General features: G+C 35.3%; 1 protein-coding gene across 1 annotated transcript in view; it reads left to right on the forward strand.

The window, feature by feature from the left end:
- Positions 1 to 16,486, forward strand: part of snd1 (staphylococcal nuclease and tudor domain containing 1) — a 216,723-nt gene that overhangs the window by 84,035 nt on the left and 116,202 nt on the right. Inside the window, exon 16 of the mRNA XM_051107004.1 lies at positions 3,279 to 3,388. Coding sequence (XP_050962961.1) covers positions 3,279 to 3,388 — 110 coding nt within the window. The remainder of the gene's footprint in view (positions 1 to 3,278; positions 3,389 to 16,486) is intronic.

The raw sequence follows: 16,486 nt of genomic DNA on the forward strand, positions 1-16,486 counted from the left end.
GTTTCTGATCTTATGCTTGTCTAAATATGTCAGCTGAAACACACAAAGTTTATCTCCTGATAACACTATGAACTGCACTGGAGATTTAGGGTTTTTTTTATACAAGGGCAGCTATGTAGGAGTAAAAATGCAGCATTTTTATGGGATGGCCATCTAAATTACACCTTAGTCCCGTTTGAGTCCATAAGTAGCCTATTATGTTCCAGTTGGTGCATATATATTCTGATTTATTTATTTGTTAAAATGGCTCGATAACACCACCTATTCGCTTAAGTCTGACAACACGCGTCACTGCTTCCGTGTCCAAATGCTCAGATGCCACAAGAAAACAACAAACAGTGCTAATATACATTCACAATGTGATAATGTTGGACGCATTACGTCGTCACTTAACAAGCGAATAAAATTTCAACAAAGTGCTCCTCAAGCTGTTTCACGTACGTGTATGAAATTCGATAGACACGTAACGCACCAATACCTAAAAAAAAAAATCTCTCGGTATGAAGTCCAAAACCTGACAAAGTTTGTTATTTGTTATTTTCAAGCGTTGTATTTAAACAAACTCCTCACAGAGGTTTAAACATATGCACACCAAATTCAACTTAAACAAGTTTTCATTGAAGGGTTGTTCGATAAGACTCCTGTCCTGATCCATGCCCATGCCCATATTCAGTTATAGACATAGTGCCACCTGCTGGCAACAGGAAGTGGCATATTTTACACTGTAACAAACTCCTCCTAAAGATTTAATGACATCAATATTAACATTAAATTTGGTCAGTCTGCTCTAAATGCCTTTGAAATGTTAAATTGCGAAGATCTTGAGTTTTTATTAAAGGGCGTGTCGGTGGCAGTCTGACAAAGTTCAAAGTTTTCGCCATTGAAAAGGAAATTGTAACTCAGCCATACATTTTTTCCAAATTGACAATGTCCGAATTGCCCCAAATTTCACACGTTAGATAAGAGTCCTGGCCCGAACAAATCTAAAAGGAATATTCCGTTATAGTCATAGTGCCACCTGCTGACAACAGGAAATTACTTGTTTTACACTAACTTAATCGTGCAATGTCTAATGCACTAGACTTCACAGGTCTGGCAAGAGTCCTGTCCTGAAAACATCTACATACCAATATTCAGTTATAGTCATAGCGCTACCTGCTGGCAACAGGAAGTAGCATGTTTTAGGAGTTCACTGTAACAAGCTGCTCCTAGAGGTTTAATGACATCAACATTATATTTAGTCAGTCTACTCTAAAGGCCTTTGCAATGTTAAATTGCACAGATCTTGAGTTTTCATTAAAGGGCACATCTGTGGCGGCTTGACAAAGTTCGATGTTTCGCCATGGAAAAAGAAGTTGTAACTCAGCCATACAATGTCCAATCTGCCCCAAATTCCACACGTTAAGAGTTCTGGCCTGAACACATCTAAAACCCAATATTCTGCTATAATCATAGAGCCACCTGCGAGCAACAGGAAATGACTTGTTTTACAATAACTTAAACATGCAATATCCAATCTGCCCTATACTTCACATGTTTGGTAAGAGTCTTGGTCTGAAGGCCATTATTCAGTTATAGTATATGTAGCGCCACCTGTTGGCAGCAGGATATGTCATGTTTTACACGAACGCAAGCAAACCATGTTCAATCTGCACCAAACTTCATATGTTTGATCAAACGCCAGACTTGAATACATCCACATGCCAATATTCAGTTATAGTCATAGCTCCACCAGCTGGAAGCAGGAAGTTTGGGACATATAAATGACTTCGACGTATTCCTCCTATATTTAGCACTTTAAATGCATATTGCTCACCGTTCACTGTTTTCCTAAATCCATCAGGTGGTGTTGAGCCCGGGTGCGAGGGCACTTTCAGTGCTGCTTGCAGCTTTATTTCTGATTTTATTTTTAGTTTTTGTTTTCCCTTTATATCACATCTTGTGAACATGTTCTTTATTTACTTTTCTGTTTTATGTTAAAAATGCTTTTGCGTTGACATATCTACTCTAGGATCAGATTTCCCACTGTCGGAAATGATCACAGTCAGCCTAATTGGCACAGACTGATCCTGGAACAGGTTCACGCACACAGCCACAAATTACATTCATGTCTTTTTTCTTCCATCTTGTCAATGTAGTTCTCTGGTCTGAGTAAATATTTTCATCGCATAACCCGTATCAAACAAAAAACCTTCCAAACATTTTCTCGAAATGGACTTCTGCGCTCGCCCCGTGACATCTCAGAATCAGCACGGCTAACAATTATTTGATCGTTCCGTTCTAATTGAGGAAGTCAGGGTTGAGCAGGTTGAACTGCTGTGTTTTGTTCAGTATGCGTATTGAAGCCCTGTGCCCTGCGGTGAAACGCCATTTTTCAGGGGCACGGAAGGAGGCGTTGACTGTTAGAAGTCATTACGTCTGTTCGAGAGAAAATCACTTACGCACGCAGCTCCTTTCATTGAGAGCTGCGAGGAAACAGAAGGAAAAAAAAACAGCTTGAGACATATTTATCATAACCTTGGAACTTTTTACAAATAGGGTTTCAAATATTTCTCCTTCCAAGGCTGCAATTTCATCATTTTCTGAATGCTGGTTTTGATGAGTGGCTATAGCAGCCGCTGTGTAGATAATGTTTATACGCACGGATCTGTATAAACTGATTTCTTTAACAAAGAGGTCAAGGCTTGATGGGCTGGTTTTAGTGAAAGCAGATAAAGACGTTGCTTGACTAAGAGCCTGTCAAGGTGCAATTTTTAAGACGGCTCTGTGCTTTTAAGACCGGCTCACTCGAGACAGATTCGCTCCTAATAGTTTTTCAGTCTCGTTTCTCATGCGGTGTCGCTCTTATGTGCTCTTCAACCAGTTTACAAACGTCCGTCTCTGAAAACACTCCTGTTATTGTCAGAAATCGTGTTCTGCCTTTGAGCAGATCGGATGCCCGGAGCAATTTAAATGCTAATTTTGGGACTATTTACGGACAATTACTAGATAATTGAGTTGTTTTAGTCTTTTCTTTCCGTTCTCAAAGCTGGATGATGCCGATTGGCTACTTATTGTGCTGTGGTTTTTTTATATATATTTTGAGGGTACGAGGGTGATTTTTCTATGGTAACAAGAACGATGACCTTTTGTACAAATATCTTAATGTGCATATTTGTGAGTGCATTTTCTGTTATGGTTCATTCAGTGCAGAATTACATTATCAATTAAATTGTAAGCACAGCCAAGGCCTGTTCTTTTATGCTTAAGGTTCACCCTCTCTACGTTTGTGTGTGCAGGTATCGAGTGTCCCCGAGGGTCTCGAAACATGCCGGGTGGGATGCAGGTGGCAGAGCCATACAGCGAGGAAGCCACAATCTTCACCAAAGAGCTGGTTCTTCAGAGAGAGGTAAGGCTCCTGTCATTTACAGCTTGTTCTGTTGCTTTAGTCTTCACAAGCTGTTTCTAGACTTTCCATTTCTGTTGTTGACATGACAGCGTCTGTGATGTTTGGTCTCACCGGTCATTTTGTGACAACTATCTGCCCGTTTTCTTCTTGGTCTGTCTCTTTACTGCTGTCTTACTTCACTTCAGATACTCAAACACCCGTTAGAAGCCAACTCGTCTTTTTCCATCTTCTGTTCAGAGAATGGCTGGATATTTCAGTTACTCTATGAATAATGGTCACAGAAATTACATGACCAAATTGAGGAACCGCAGATGTGATGGTTCAGACATTTTATGTGGAAATCACACGATTGCACACTATTCTTACCTTGTCCTCAGGGGTGCTTGACGCTGTGCGGGTGCTGTTTCCATTAATGTTGTGTGAATGAGGTTGGCGGTGCAGTCGGGCCTAATGAGAGGAGCTTTTTTAACAGCCTTACTTTAACCTGCACTTCACAGAGAGACTGGACACAGGAGCCTACTGCTGAGAATTACAAAAGCGACAGGAAGCAGGGAAAATAAAAAAGATGGAGTTCTAATGACCTCCATCGCCCACAGCGAAACAAAGCCTCGCCTGTTATGGGAAACGGACATTCTTGAGAAAAAGAGTGGGCCGTGATCCACTCAAAAAGTGTGAAGCGTCGTTTGTATATACGAGTATCAGTCCATCCTCATGGACTGCAAGTCATACATTTGTGTGCTTTTAAGATCGCAGGTTTCCATGCTCGTGAAAAAAGGAATTGAATCTTTTTCTATAGTGAATTTAATTTAATATTTTATAAGCTAGAAACTTTACTCTTTTGTAGTAGAGTAATTAAACATGCAATAAATATAAACATTAGCCTCATAGGCGACGGGCTGACATTTGGGCATCCCGAGTTCGAGTCCCGGATTGCGGACCTTTTCTGGTCCTATTCTGTCTTATCCTAATAAAGGCCAAAAATAATTATTTAAAAATATACAGTGTATATATACATTTATGGTAGTTCCTAAGCTATATAAATGGGCCAATGACGTGACGTCTAAATTTTCTGTCCAATTGCATTTTTCCAGTAAAAAATTAGTTTAAATGCATTAAAAAGTTGGCATATATATATATATATATATATATATATATATATATATATATATATATATATATATATATATATATATATATATATATATATATATATATATATATATATATATATATATATATATGAAGTATCTCTCCTATGTATGGACCCACTTTAACTTTTCAAAAAAGATTAATTATTTGTAATTTTTCTGTTATTCAATGTGTCAAAATATCATGTGGTGCGACTGTCCGGCCGTAACTGTTGCTTTAAAAAAAAAAAAAAAAAAAAAAAAAAGAAAAAAGTAAATTTTATATTTATATATTGTTTATATTAAAGGTTATATTGAAGCGTTTTGCCATCAAAAGAACAATTTCCACAGTGAACCCTAATAGTTTACAATGTACTATTATTTTTAAAATACAATATGTACAGACAAATTTACCTTCCATCACAGGTTTCTAAATTTCAAAAACATTTTCTAAAGCGAATATAAATGTTTGTAGTTTCAAATTTATGTGGTGAATATATATTTTCTGTTTTTCAAAAGTATTTTAAGTTTTGTATCATATTTATTGTCTTTTACAAATATATAATATTAAAAAGAACGTTGAACAAAAATTTAGGCCTGGTTTTACAGACAGAGCTTAGAGTAGGCCAGGATTAGGCCATAGTTCAAATAGGACATTAAAGTAACTTTAAAAACATGCCTTAGAAACTAGTGTGCATCTTGAGACAAAACAAAGGCAGTGACATATTTTAGATCAGTCAGTTTCTTTCTTTTGAAACAGCTTAGACATGCATTTTAGTCTGGGACTAGGCTTAAACCTTGTCTGTGAAACCCAGGGGAAAAAGTATTACATGCTAATATAAAGTATTTGAAATTTATTGGCCAAATGCGGGAAAAACATCAATGCAATCAACATAAAACAGATGTTCTCATCAAAATGAGAGTGCCAAATTTCATCATTGTTTGAAATAAAAAAACAAAACAAAAACGGATGCTTCATTTGAATACTTGGATGCCAAGTGATTTAACGAATCAACCTTGTATCCAAATAACAAAACAAATTAATCTGCACAATATTTCAGGCTTGTGTGTAGAACATCAGTGCTTTTTGTTTTTCCTACTTTTTTTTTTGGTCCCGTTTTCCATACATGCATTTGTGTGTGCTGGGAAAGGCTGTTGTGTTTGTATTGCCCACTTCAAGCTGTATCCTAAAACTTGTTCCTCTCTCAATCTGGCTCTAATCTCTCATGATCTGAAGCACATAATTAAACTGGCATGAGAGGCTGCATGTTTCTTCCACACACACCTCCTGCTTTTGAGGTTTTTACCAAGTGGAATTAAGACTGTAGGCTTTGGATTTCCTAAAGCACACATAGCAAGCTGCTACAGAAAGAACGAAAGCGTCTGCGAGTGTTTGTGCTTTGACATAGTCAAATTAATATAGAAATGAATCAAAATTGTCAGTTTTAATCTTTTAAAGTTGGCAAATGAGGGTATCTTACTACTTGACCTAAGATCCCTGACCCAGAATATATGTGTATATTATATAATAAGTGACCCTGGACCACATAACCAGTCGTAAGTGTTAATTTTTTGAAATTGATTATACATAGGAAAGCTGAATAAACAGGATTTCCATCGATGTGTAGGACGATGTTTGGCTGAGATGCAACTATTTGAAAATCTGGAATCTGAGGTTGCAAAAAAATCAAAATATTGAGAAAATCACCTTTAAAGTTTTCTAAATGAAGTTCTTAGCAATGCATATTACTAATCAAAAATTACATTTTGATATATTTACTGTAGGAAATTTACAAAATATCTTCATGGAACATGATCTTTACTTAATATCCTAATGATTTTTGACATAAAAAGAAAAATCAACCATTTAGACCCATACAACGTGATGCTGGTTATTGCTACAAATATACCAGTGCTACTTAAGACTAGTTTTGTGGTCCAGAGTCACATATTAATTGTAGTGTTTTATTTATTTTATTTGGTAATGAATAGTCTTACCCTTTGGTTTGTATCCATCTAGTTCCTCTATAAAAAGAGAAATGAAATTCAATTTAATTTTCAATTTTCAATGAATTACCCAGAAATAATTACCCGTTAAACCCGTAATATAAAACTATTCATATTGTGGCATAAGATATGTGCTGTGCTCAGATTTGTAATGATCACACTGATCTTACTAAAAATTATTATTATTAATAATAAAACTTGTTTTGCACACACTTTTATTTATAAGTCAGCTGTTTAAAACCATGCACCACTGTCTGCTCTTAAACAGAAGAGTCTTAAATTTTGGTTGGGCCACAGGGTCTCATTTGGGTGCCAGGTTCAGACAATTTTGTTCCCTTCAGACCTATAGTCTGTTAGTCTAAATGTCCTCTACTGACTAAAATGTGTTTTATTGTATTGCTATCTGTTTTTAAACAAAAAAAAAAAATGGGGAGGTTGGGCACTAAAAAAACTTCTCGGCCAATCAGAGACTTAGGACGGTGCTGCATATGCAGAGTGTTTATGAGTGTACTGCAGAACACACTCTCATATAAATGTCTATAGACAGATGCACTTCTTTGTTAAACTTGATAGGTGATAATAGATTGTTTATTTCTTTCTCTTCCTGTCCATCTCTAGCTTTAGTGGAGAGGGCAGAGGCGGGTGTGTGTGTGCATTCATGCAGTAAAGTGATGGGAAAGAGGACTGTTGATGGCAGCACATGCAGAAACTCAAGCGTGGCAGCTTGGAGAGAGAGAGCTGCTCGGACACAGTCATGACTCATCCTCATGCGTGCCACCCCAGCTGCCTCTCACAGATCGTCCAAACTCAACAAATGACCTTTTTGTTCAAAACCGCTACGTCTTACACACATACACCCCCGTAGTGTCTCAGTCTGAGTGCGTCTCAGTGTATTTAGTCTTGCTCATACACACGGTCTGTGAGTTGGCTTACTATCTTTACAACTTTAGTGATTTTTGTCTGGTTATTATATGCATCTCTATGGGATTCACCTTCTATGTCAACTAACAGCTGCTTGCTCAAACTTAGTTGTCCCATGCTCATAAAAACCCAAGTGGTATTACCTGGTTGCACCAGTCAAAACTTGACACAGCTGTGGAGTAAATGGAGTCAGTGTTGTTAGGGGTTCAACTGCGTAGTGTTGAAACGGTAACGATTCGTGGAGCAATTCTGTGATATTTTATTATTTTATTTTGTTTTTTTTTTTTTTCCAAATGCATTTCGATTTTCCTTGAAATTGACTTTGAGCTTAGTTTATAAGAGCCGATGGCGCTCACAAAGAACGCTTGAGTATTTAACTTAGTAATTTAAGTGGTTAAGTGTACTTCCACCTCAGCTTTTATGCTTTTACGACGTGAGATTAATGTAAACACAGCCCTGTGTGAACACTCTTGTAATTGGCTTCAACCCTTTTGAACTTTATGAATGATTCATTTAAGTTCAAGTGGTGTGTGTAATGAACTGGAAGCAAGCGGAGTACGGCTGTCTCTAAAGCACGCAGTGCCGTCTTCTGTTAAAAACTAAGCTTAGAATCGATTCAAGAAAGAATTGCGTAGTTTTCGGAAAATCACAGAATCGATCCATGAATCAATTTATCATTCCACCCCATTGCAATTGTTAGAATGGCCAAGGATCAGTATTCCACATCTAAAACCAAGCCGTAAGTCATAGAGACTTACAGCTCCAAGGGATGGTAGTAGTCTACAGTGTCACCAAGGCTTTCCCTAGTCAGCCTGATGGTGGCGCTACAGAGATCAAAAGTACGAAATTGCTCACAACTCCTATAATTTAATAGTCACCCTCATCATCACTGAAGTTTTCTGGTATTTTGGATTTTTTGAAAAACTTACTTTTGCGAACTCTTCCAAGAATTTTCACCCAGTCGGAACCAAAGCAGTCTGAAAAGATTCTCTGGAGATTGAATATCAATAATTATCAAAAAAAAGTTGAACTTTCAAAACGTTCTTAAGGGGCAGAACAGCTTTTCCTAAAACGTCTATATCTCTTGAATTGGCCACTTGTGCCGATTTAACAGGGAAAACACAAAAAACAGCCATAATTATGCACCTGTTAGTCTGATTGACTTGAATAAACTTCTTGAAATCTTGAAAAACATGGCTGTTATCAGCCAGTCAACTATGAGCAACTATTAGACGAGGTTAACAGATTAACCAGTTTAACTCAGTGGGCCCGTTTGCGGCATGAACCAAGAGGTCTGTGAGAATTTTGAAAGAAATTGGCCACTAGGTGGCGTTATCACGTTTTATTCCTTGTAGATCACACGTTTCATGCATACACATACATAATATTCATATCATATGTTAGATCTCCTCATTATGAACAACTTTGCCTCTAGAACTACTGCTGTCAATCAAACGGTTCATTAAATATTGAACCTTATGTCCAAAATGGTTCGTTCGACTTTTTACCGAAGTTGACTGAATAACGCACGAATGAATTTGACGAAGAGCTCGCTAATGTGGACATGAGGCTATAGCTCCTCAACGTTTTATCGTGTTCAGACCAAACTTGGAGTTTGTCTAAGATTACCTGCACAGTTTTAGCACAGTGCCACCTGGTGGTAAGGAGATATGAAAATGGCAAAATAGACCCAAGGCTGTTTTTCTGCAATTCTTTAGCATATTCAAACCAAACTATGTGTATGTCATCGTCACCCCTAGGTAACCACGCCACATTAGTTTAAGAACAGCGCCACCTACTGTTTAAACTCATAAATCATTTAATTTTATTAGTTTTTTTTCTATTGGAGTTGTCTAATTGCTCAAAGATCTTTAAACGATTGAACCCTGTTTATATAGCTATATTTGTTGGTTATTATTATAATTATACTATATTGTACTATATTAATTACTGTAGACCAGTTTTACAACTTTACATTCAAATTTAATTACGGTTTAACAAACGGCTGGTGCAACTCTACACAAAATACTATAGAGGCTTTGATGTGGCCCCTTTGACTTATGCCTGTAAGCAACAACACTCTGGCAACCACCCATACAACCCACATCGTGTTGGCGAGTTGTGCACGGGCGAGCAGCACCATGGAGTTCTGCTATTACATAAGCCGCACATCCCAACATCATTACTTAAGATTATCTCTATTTCCATCTCTACATCTCTCTCGCTCTCTCTAATTTGTTCTGTGTTGCTGATCAGCGTAGCCCACAATCTCTCCCTCTCTCTCGCTGAATAATTAATGGTGTGTTTGACAGGCAGGACACACTCTGGGCGGCTGAGCTCCTCTGGGAGAGCTGCTGTGGTAGAGTCACATTAGAGATTTCTCCTCACCACACACATGCTCAAACTGTATCACATGTCATAAACTCTGCCAGTGGCCTCTTGTTTCAACCAAATGCGGCTGTTCGTACATATTTGAAGTACGGCCCTCGTGGGATTTTCGGATTTTGGCTATGTTTGTCCTGCTGTCGTGATTTTTAAGTATTAATGTGTTGGAACGGAGCTCTTAAGAATGAGATTTGTCTCCGTACTTATACATTTGGTTCCACTGTATGATTCTCATCTTTTCTCCAGTTGCTTTTTCAGTCAAGGTCTGACGAATTCTTTTGTAAGGGCACATTATTTTTAGTTTAATAAGTGCAAGTGATTTCAGCTCTGTGCAAGATTTTAGGGTTGAGCCGGATTTTAAATGAGGTAAAAATTGAATCTGAAAGCCGATATTAAAAGGTCTCTGAACTCGCTGGTCTGATATCACAGTATCATTAGTAATGTTGAAGCGCTGCAGTTGTTTCTGTTGTTCGACGATTACAAGAGCTGAGTAATGATCCAGTCCTCTGAAGTATTTCTTCCTCTCTTTATCTGTATCTTATTCTGTATGTAAAGATCACTGATCATCTTTCCTTGTAGCCTGGCTATGACTGAAAACAGTTTCTATCTTAGCTCTTTCTGCACATCAGTTAAGCCAAAAATTATACTTTTTTTGTCATTTATTCAACCTCATGTCATTCTGAACCCGCTTGGTTTACATTCTTAAGTGAATATAGTAGTTTGTATTTAGTTTTGGGTTAACTAAAAATTAACTATAATGGTAGAAGTTTATTATAGACAAAATTAGCTTACAGTAGAAAATAAAATGTTTTGGGGTCCTGCACTATAAAAATATAAAAATTTAATTATATTAATTATTTAATTTAAAAAAAAAAAATATAAATACATTTTTAAAAAGTTGTTTCAACTTAAAGTGTTTGTGCTGCCTTAAAATTAAGTTTAGTCAACATGAAATGTTAAGTACTACACGAAAATGTGGATATTTGAGTTGAGTAAATTTAAAATTTTAAGGCGGCACGAACACTTTAAGTTGAAATAACTTTGTTGGGTTTTTTTTACAGTATGGAATTATGAGATTGCATTTGCTGCCTGTATATTTTATGACTTGTATGACTGTAAAATATTGATATAAAGTGTTGGTGCTGCCTTAAAATGTTAAGTTTAGTCAACATGAAATGTTAAGTTGTACTACATGAAAACATGGATATTTGAGTTGAGTAAATTTACAATTTTAAGGCGGCACAAACACTTTAAGTTGAAACAAGTTTTTTTTTCTTTACAGTGTAGAATTATGAGATTGCATTTGGTGCCTGTATATTTTATGACTTCACTGTGAAAAGTTAATATAAAAATCTACTTGAACTGCCAAACTCTGCTACTATGTACTACAGTAGTCAACATTTGAAGTGGATCAAAAAAGTTCAACAAAGTTGTCCTAAGACAAGAACGGGTACTGTTTTGGCTTTAGGACAACTTTGATGAAAGGTTTTGATCCACTTCAAATGTTGACTACTGTATGTATACCCTAAAGTAACCTTAGAAATGACTTTAACTTGACTGAAAATAACCACCATAATAATACAGGTGGTTCACATGGGTCAAACGAAGACAAAACACCATTAGAATATCAAGTGACACTAAAGTATTGCAATAAATATTAAATAAATAACACAATGTAGCACAAAACATTCTAATGTACATTTATTGATAGCAAATTAAGAAATACAAACATCATAAAACAAAAACACTGTGGTATCACTATAAATATTATGGTAATTTTAAATAGTTTTTTTTTTTAATTTCCAAAAATACATAATTGACCATATTTTACAAAAAATGTAATATAAATTGTCTAAATTTCACTGTATATGTTAAGGTAACTTAAGTTGCCTTATTATTATTCATTATGTCAGGGGTTTTAATCTTTTAGATGCTACGGACCCCTAAATATGTTCATCATTGTGTGAGGGACCCCTATTCTAAAATGTAAAAGACATTTATATAGTTTCTTGTATAAATACTCAATTTACACAAAAATTCTAAGTTAGAAGCAAGTCTAAAGTGTTAAATGGAAAATATTTTGTTTTTATTAAATTACATTATTATTATTTTTCTAAAACAATTAAGTATTTTAAAAGTACAGTATGTACTTTTTTCTATTTATTTATTTTTTAATCAAAATGTTATAATTCATTTTAATATAATTTGTATTTATTTTTTTGTTTTCATTTTAACTAATTTATTTTTTGGCTAATTTATTTTTTTCATTCTTATTCAAACATTTTTTTGTATTAATTTGTTTATATTTATTATAATTATATAATAATATAATTATAATTACAATAATATAATTTTGGCATTTATTTATTTATTTATTTATTTATTTTAAAGCTTTTTCTCCAAACGTTTCCAAGGGGCCCCTGGGGGTCAAAGTGTTTTAGGTTTTTTTGTTCACATTCATGCATTCATGTTCAAAAATGTTACCCTAAGAATAGATTTATGCTGTCAAGCTCCAACTGTACAAAAAATGTGGCATGAAAATACCATAAATGCATTTCATATGACTCGCATCCTTTTAAGACAAAAGGTTTTCTATAGTGCACCTCAGTATTTCATTTCTTTGAAACTCATATCAAGGATATCTGAAGCTGAATCAAGGGACGGTAGCAGAACAGAGTGCAGTTTATTGATGGTTTTTATCTTACTGTTTGTACGAGTGAATATGTGGATCCCAGCATGCTCTCTGCAGTTCAGGCTGATATCTGCTTCAATCTGTAGTCGTTTCTTCAGCTCTCTGCCAATCTTTCAGTTCAACTCCCCCCGTCTTATTTTATTTGAGAGAAAGCTTTTATGAGCTTTTATTCAGTGAATCTTTTTGTTTCCCTCCCTCATGTTTTCCTTTTACCTCATCTCTCTGTAACTCCGTCTCAATTCCACAGTCTGTGAGTTTTAGGCAGATGTCTTCCCTGGTGTGAATGAACTCGGCATTTTTAAGTACCCGTTTTGTTCACTTGTCCTTTGCCCCCTTTTCCTCCACCCTCTCTCGCTTATTTCTTTTTCTTGCTTTTGTTTGTCTGTTCATGCACTGGCTCAGTGTTCACTGTACGAGGAGCTTGCAGGGTTTTTCAAGTCGCTAGTTTGTTGCTAAGTGACTGGATGGAGAGAAAGAGAGACTGAAAGGAAGAAATGTGTTCACTCTTGGCTCTCTGCTGTGTGAAAGTCTCTCTCTCTTTCTGACCCCCTTGTGAGGGTGACATTTTGTCGTCTTTTAAATTGAGGACTCTAATAATAAAGCTTATAGTCTTGCTCACCATTTCTCACTTTTTCTTTGTGCTTAGCTGATTATTTTTGCGTTTTCCTTTTTCTAATTATCGGGTGTTCTCTAAATAGCACGGGTTTTGTTGTAATTTGTGGCAGTGTTGTTTTAATACTTCTATACTGTTATAGAACTAATATTTTGAATTGGCTTTTATTTTTATATTTTCCATTGTCATTTATTTAGGTTAACTTTCAGTAACTTATGTGCTTTTTTTTGCGTTTATTAGTATTATTTAGTATTATGTTTAATATCTTTATATTTAGCTTTAGTTTATATTTACTACTTTACTCTTTTTGTAATATTTGAATACTTCATATATTTTTCTTAAATTTGTAAATTTTCTTAAAGTAAATAAGTAAATTACTATATGTATATGTGTGTGTGTGTGTGTGTGTATATATATATATATATATATATATATATGTATATATAAATATGTATGTATATGTATGTGTGTACATATATATAAAATAATATTTTAATATTCAATCTTTTTCTGTAGTTTTTTTTTTCTTTTTTACTAAGTAATAAATATTTATCATTTTAGCTCTTGTAGTTGAATGAAATCATTATTTTCACTGAGTAAAATCATCATTTTCGATCAAATATTCTTAAATATCATTTTAGCTCTTTTCGTTAACAAAAATGATCTGATTTGATTTAATAAAACACAAACATAATTGTATGTTGTGTTACTATAAATTTTGTTAGTTCATAGTTTTTTGTTTTTTTTTTAATTTCGAAAAGCACACATTTGACCATTTTTTACAAATAAATAAATAAATAAATGTATTATTTTCACTGTATTTAAGGTAACCTTAGAAGGATTTTATTGTACCTTTTTCTGTAGTTTATTTTTCCCCTTTATTATTGACTACTTAATGAATTAGTATTAGTTTTAGATTAACTTAATAATAACACTGCTTTGCAGCGATCATATATACATGTTTAATTTTGTATATATGTGCATGTATTTCTTTGTGATGTTACAGTAGTGTTAAACAATACCACAAATGTACCTAAATATTAAATGTATATATCTATGGATATACACAGCTTTCTGCCCATATATGGTGTCTGTGTGGGAAAATGCAGATTAATGTTATGCATTTGGGATACTTGCTTGATGACAATTATGACTGTATATTGAAAAACATCTCTTCTCATGTACCTGCATTTATAAACGCCATGATCCGGAAATGTAGTTTCATGGCAGTGCTCATGTGAGTGTGAGATGAGGTGAATGTTTCCTGCAGAGGGCACGCAGACCTCCACTGAGCCTAAACTCAACGCACTGTGCACACAATTAGCCTCCCAGCTATTTTTTCCTGCTAAAATAGAAGCAAATTAAAATGCTGTCATTACCCCTTCCATGGAGGGAGCTGTGTCCTAAGGCTGCTGGCCGTGCAAATGAGACACTGGTGGCTTTCGCAGAGGCCCCTGTTGCAAAAGAAACACTCACCGTTGTGTGTGTGCTGGACGAAGATGCAGAACGGCATAGAACTCGATGTAGCGTGGTCCTCCTTCACGAGATCTCTACCTGCCTTTGGATGAAAGCGGTCGCTTTTTTTAGTGTATATTTGCTGAAAGAGTTTAGAAATTGATCTATGATGTAGTTTTATTTTTTTAGTGCACCTATTATGCCGTGTCAAATATTGCCTTTCATGAAGTGTGTAACGTAGCTGTATGTGAATGCAAATGATTTGCAAAGTTCTAAAGCCTAAAGTGCATGACAAATAAAAGAAAGAAAAAATCGACTCTGAACAGCCTGAACGAGTCATTAGTAGTTTGAATCACACTCACATTTGCATAATTCACACCTATGTTTTACGTTGTTTGACCGCGGACAACTTGACCTGCCCTCAAACACGTAATTTTATTGACGACTGCCTTTCTGATTTGAAGAGTTCAATTTGGGATTTACAAAATTTGCTCTTGAAAGATGGCTCAGTACCCAGATTATTTGGACAAGCTGGCTCCACTGAATCACAACCTGTATGAATGATAAATAATAGATGTTTATATTTCTATCAAGCATTAAAAATAGGGAACTATGGCATGGGTGTATCGTTTCTGACATGTGGTGTACTCAGTAGACCAGTCACAATGGACTGGACCATCTGACCAATCAGAACAGAGTAGGCTAACGGAAAGGAGGGGTTTGACGAGACTGAATCTTTGAGCTGCTTCAAATGAATCGTTTGAGAATCGCTGTCTAATAAGGTGACGTTAAATGCATATTTTGAGAAAACAAAAGCGTTGTTTGACCCTAAATGCATGTAAACCTGTTGTAGAACACTTCCAAAATAATAATAGAAACCTTAAAAATCGCATAATATGGCCGCTTCAAGTTTTTAAAACAGTCTTTGTACTTTAAAAATGAACTTTTTGCTTGCTGTTTCTACACTGCCCTCCAAAAGTTTGGAAACGCCCTAGAAAGTGGAGTTTTGGGCAATATTGGCATGAATCCTTTTTAATTTGTGATAATTTTGCACTGATAAGGGACAACACATACTACGAAAACATATATTACATAAACAGTTTGTAGATAGAAAAAACTTAAATTTTCGATTCATCAAAATATCCACCATTAGCAGCTATTACAGTTCTGCATGATCTGGGCCTAAATTCATTGTATTCTAAACTTAATTGGCAATCAGTTGTTGAAGCTGGGCCAAGTTTAAACCAGTAACCAGGCATCACAGCTGGCAAAGGGGCATGTCTGACTTTGACATGTATATATTGGCATTATTATGTCATCAAAATGAAAATTACTATTGCTGGTCTTCAATGATAATGTCAAGTTACTTTAATGTATTTGCACCAAAAAATGATAAGCATTTATGCTGATATCGTCCAAAACCACACTTTGCCAGGGGTGTTTCCAAACTTTTGGACGGCAGTGTGTGTAATCAATTGTAAAATTTACTAGCAGTTTCTGATTGAAAATAGTTTTTGCATCATTTTTTTCCCCATGTAGAATGTCTTTCTTTCTTTCTTTGTAGTGCAGAGTACTGTCTTTGCTCAATATGAAACTGCATTCACAAATCAATTTTACTCTCCAATTTGTAATTTCAAAAATCAAAGTTCAGTCATTGTTTATGCACCTTGGTGTTTTTCTGATACTGATGCATCTTTTTTTTTTTCTGACCGCAAAATTAGAGATTTTAAAAAATATCTACACTGGTTCACTGCCATTGTTAATTTCTAGTTTAGTGGTTTGCAAAAGAAAGAGTGGAATACAGTATTAAAGCACCAGGGTGAGAAAAGAATGACTTTTTCAATGAATTATCCCTTTAAGTGGCATTAAATTACCACTTTAGCTATTGGCAAGTTTTT

The sequence above is a fragment of the Labeo rohita genome, chromosome 4 (assembly GCF_022985175.1).
Source record: "Labeo rohita strain BAU-BD-2019 chromosome 4, IGBB_LRoh.1.0, whole genome shotgun sequence".
In the NCBI taxonomy this organism is placed as follows: Eukaryota; Metazoa; Chordata; class Actinopteri; order Cypriniformes; family Cyprinidae; genus Labeo; species Labeo rohita.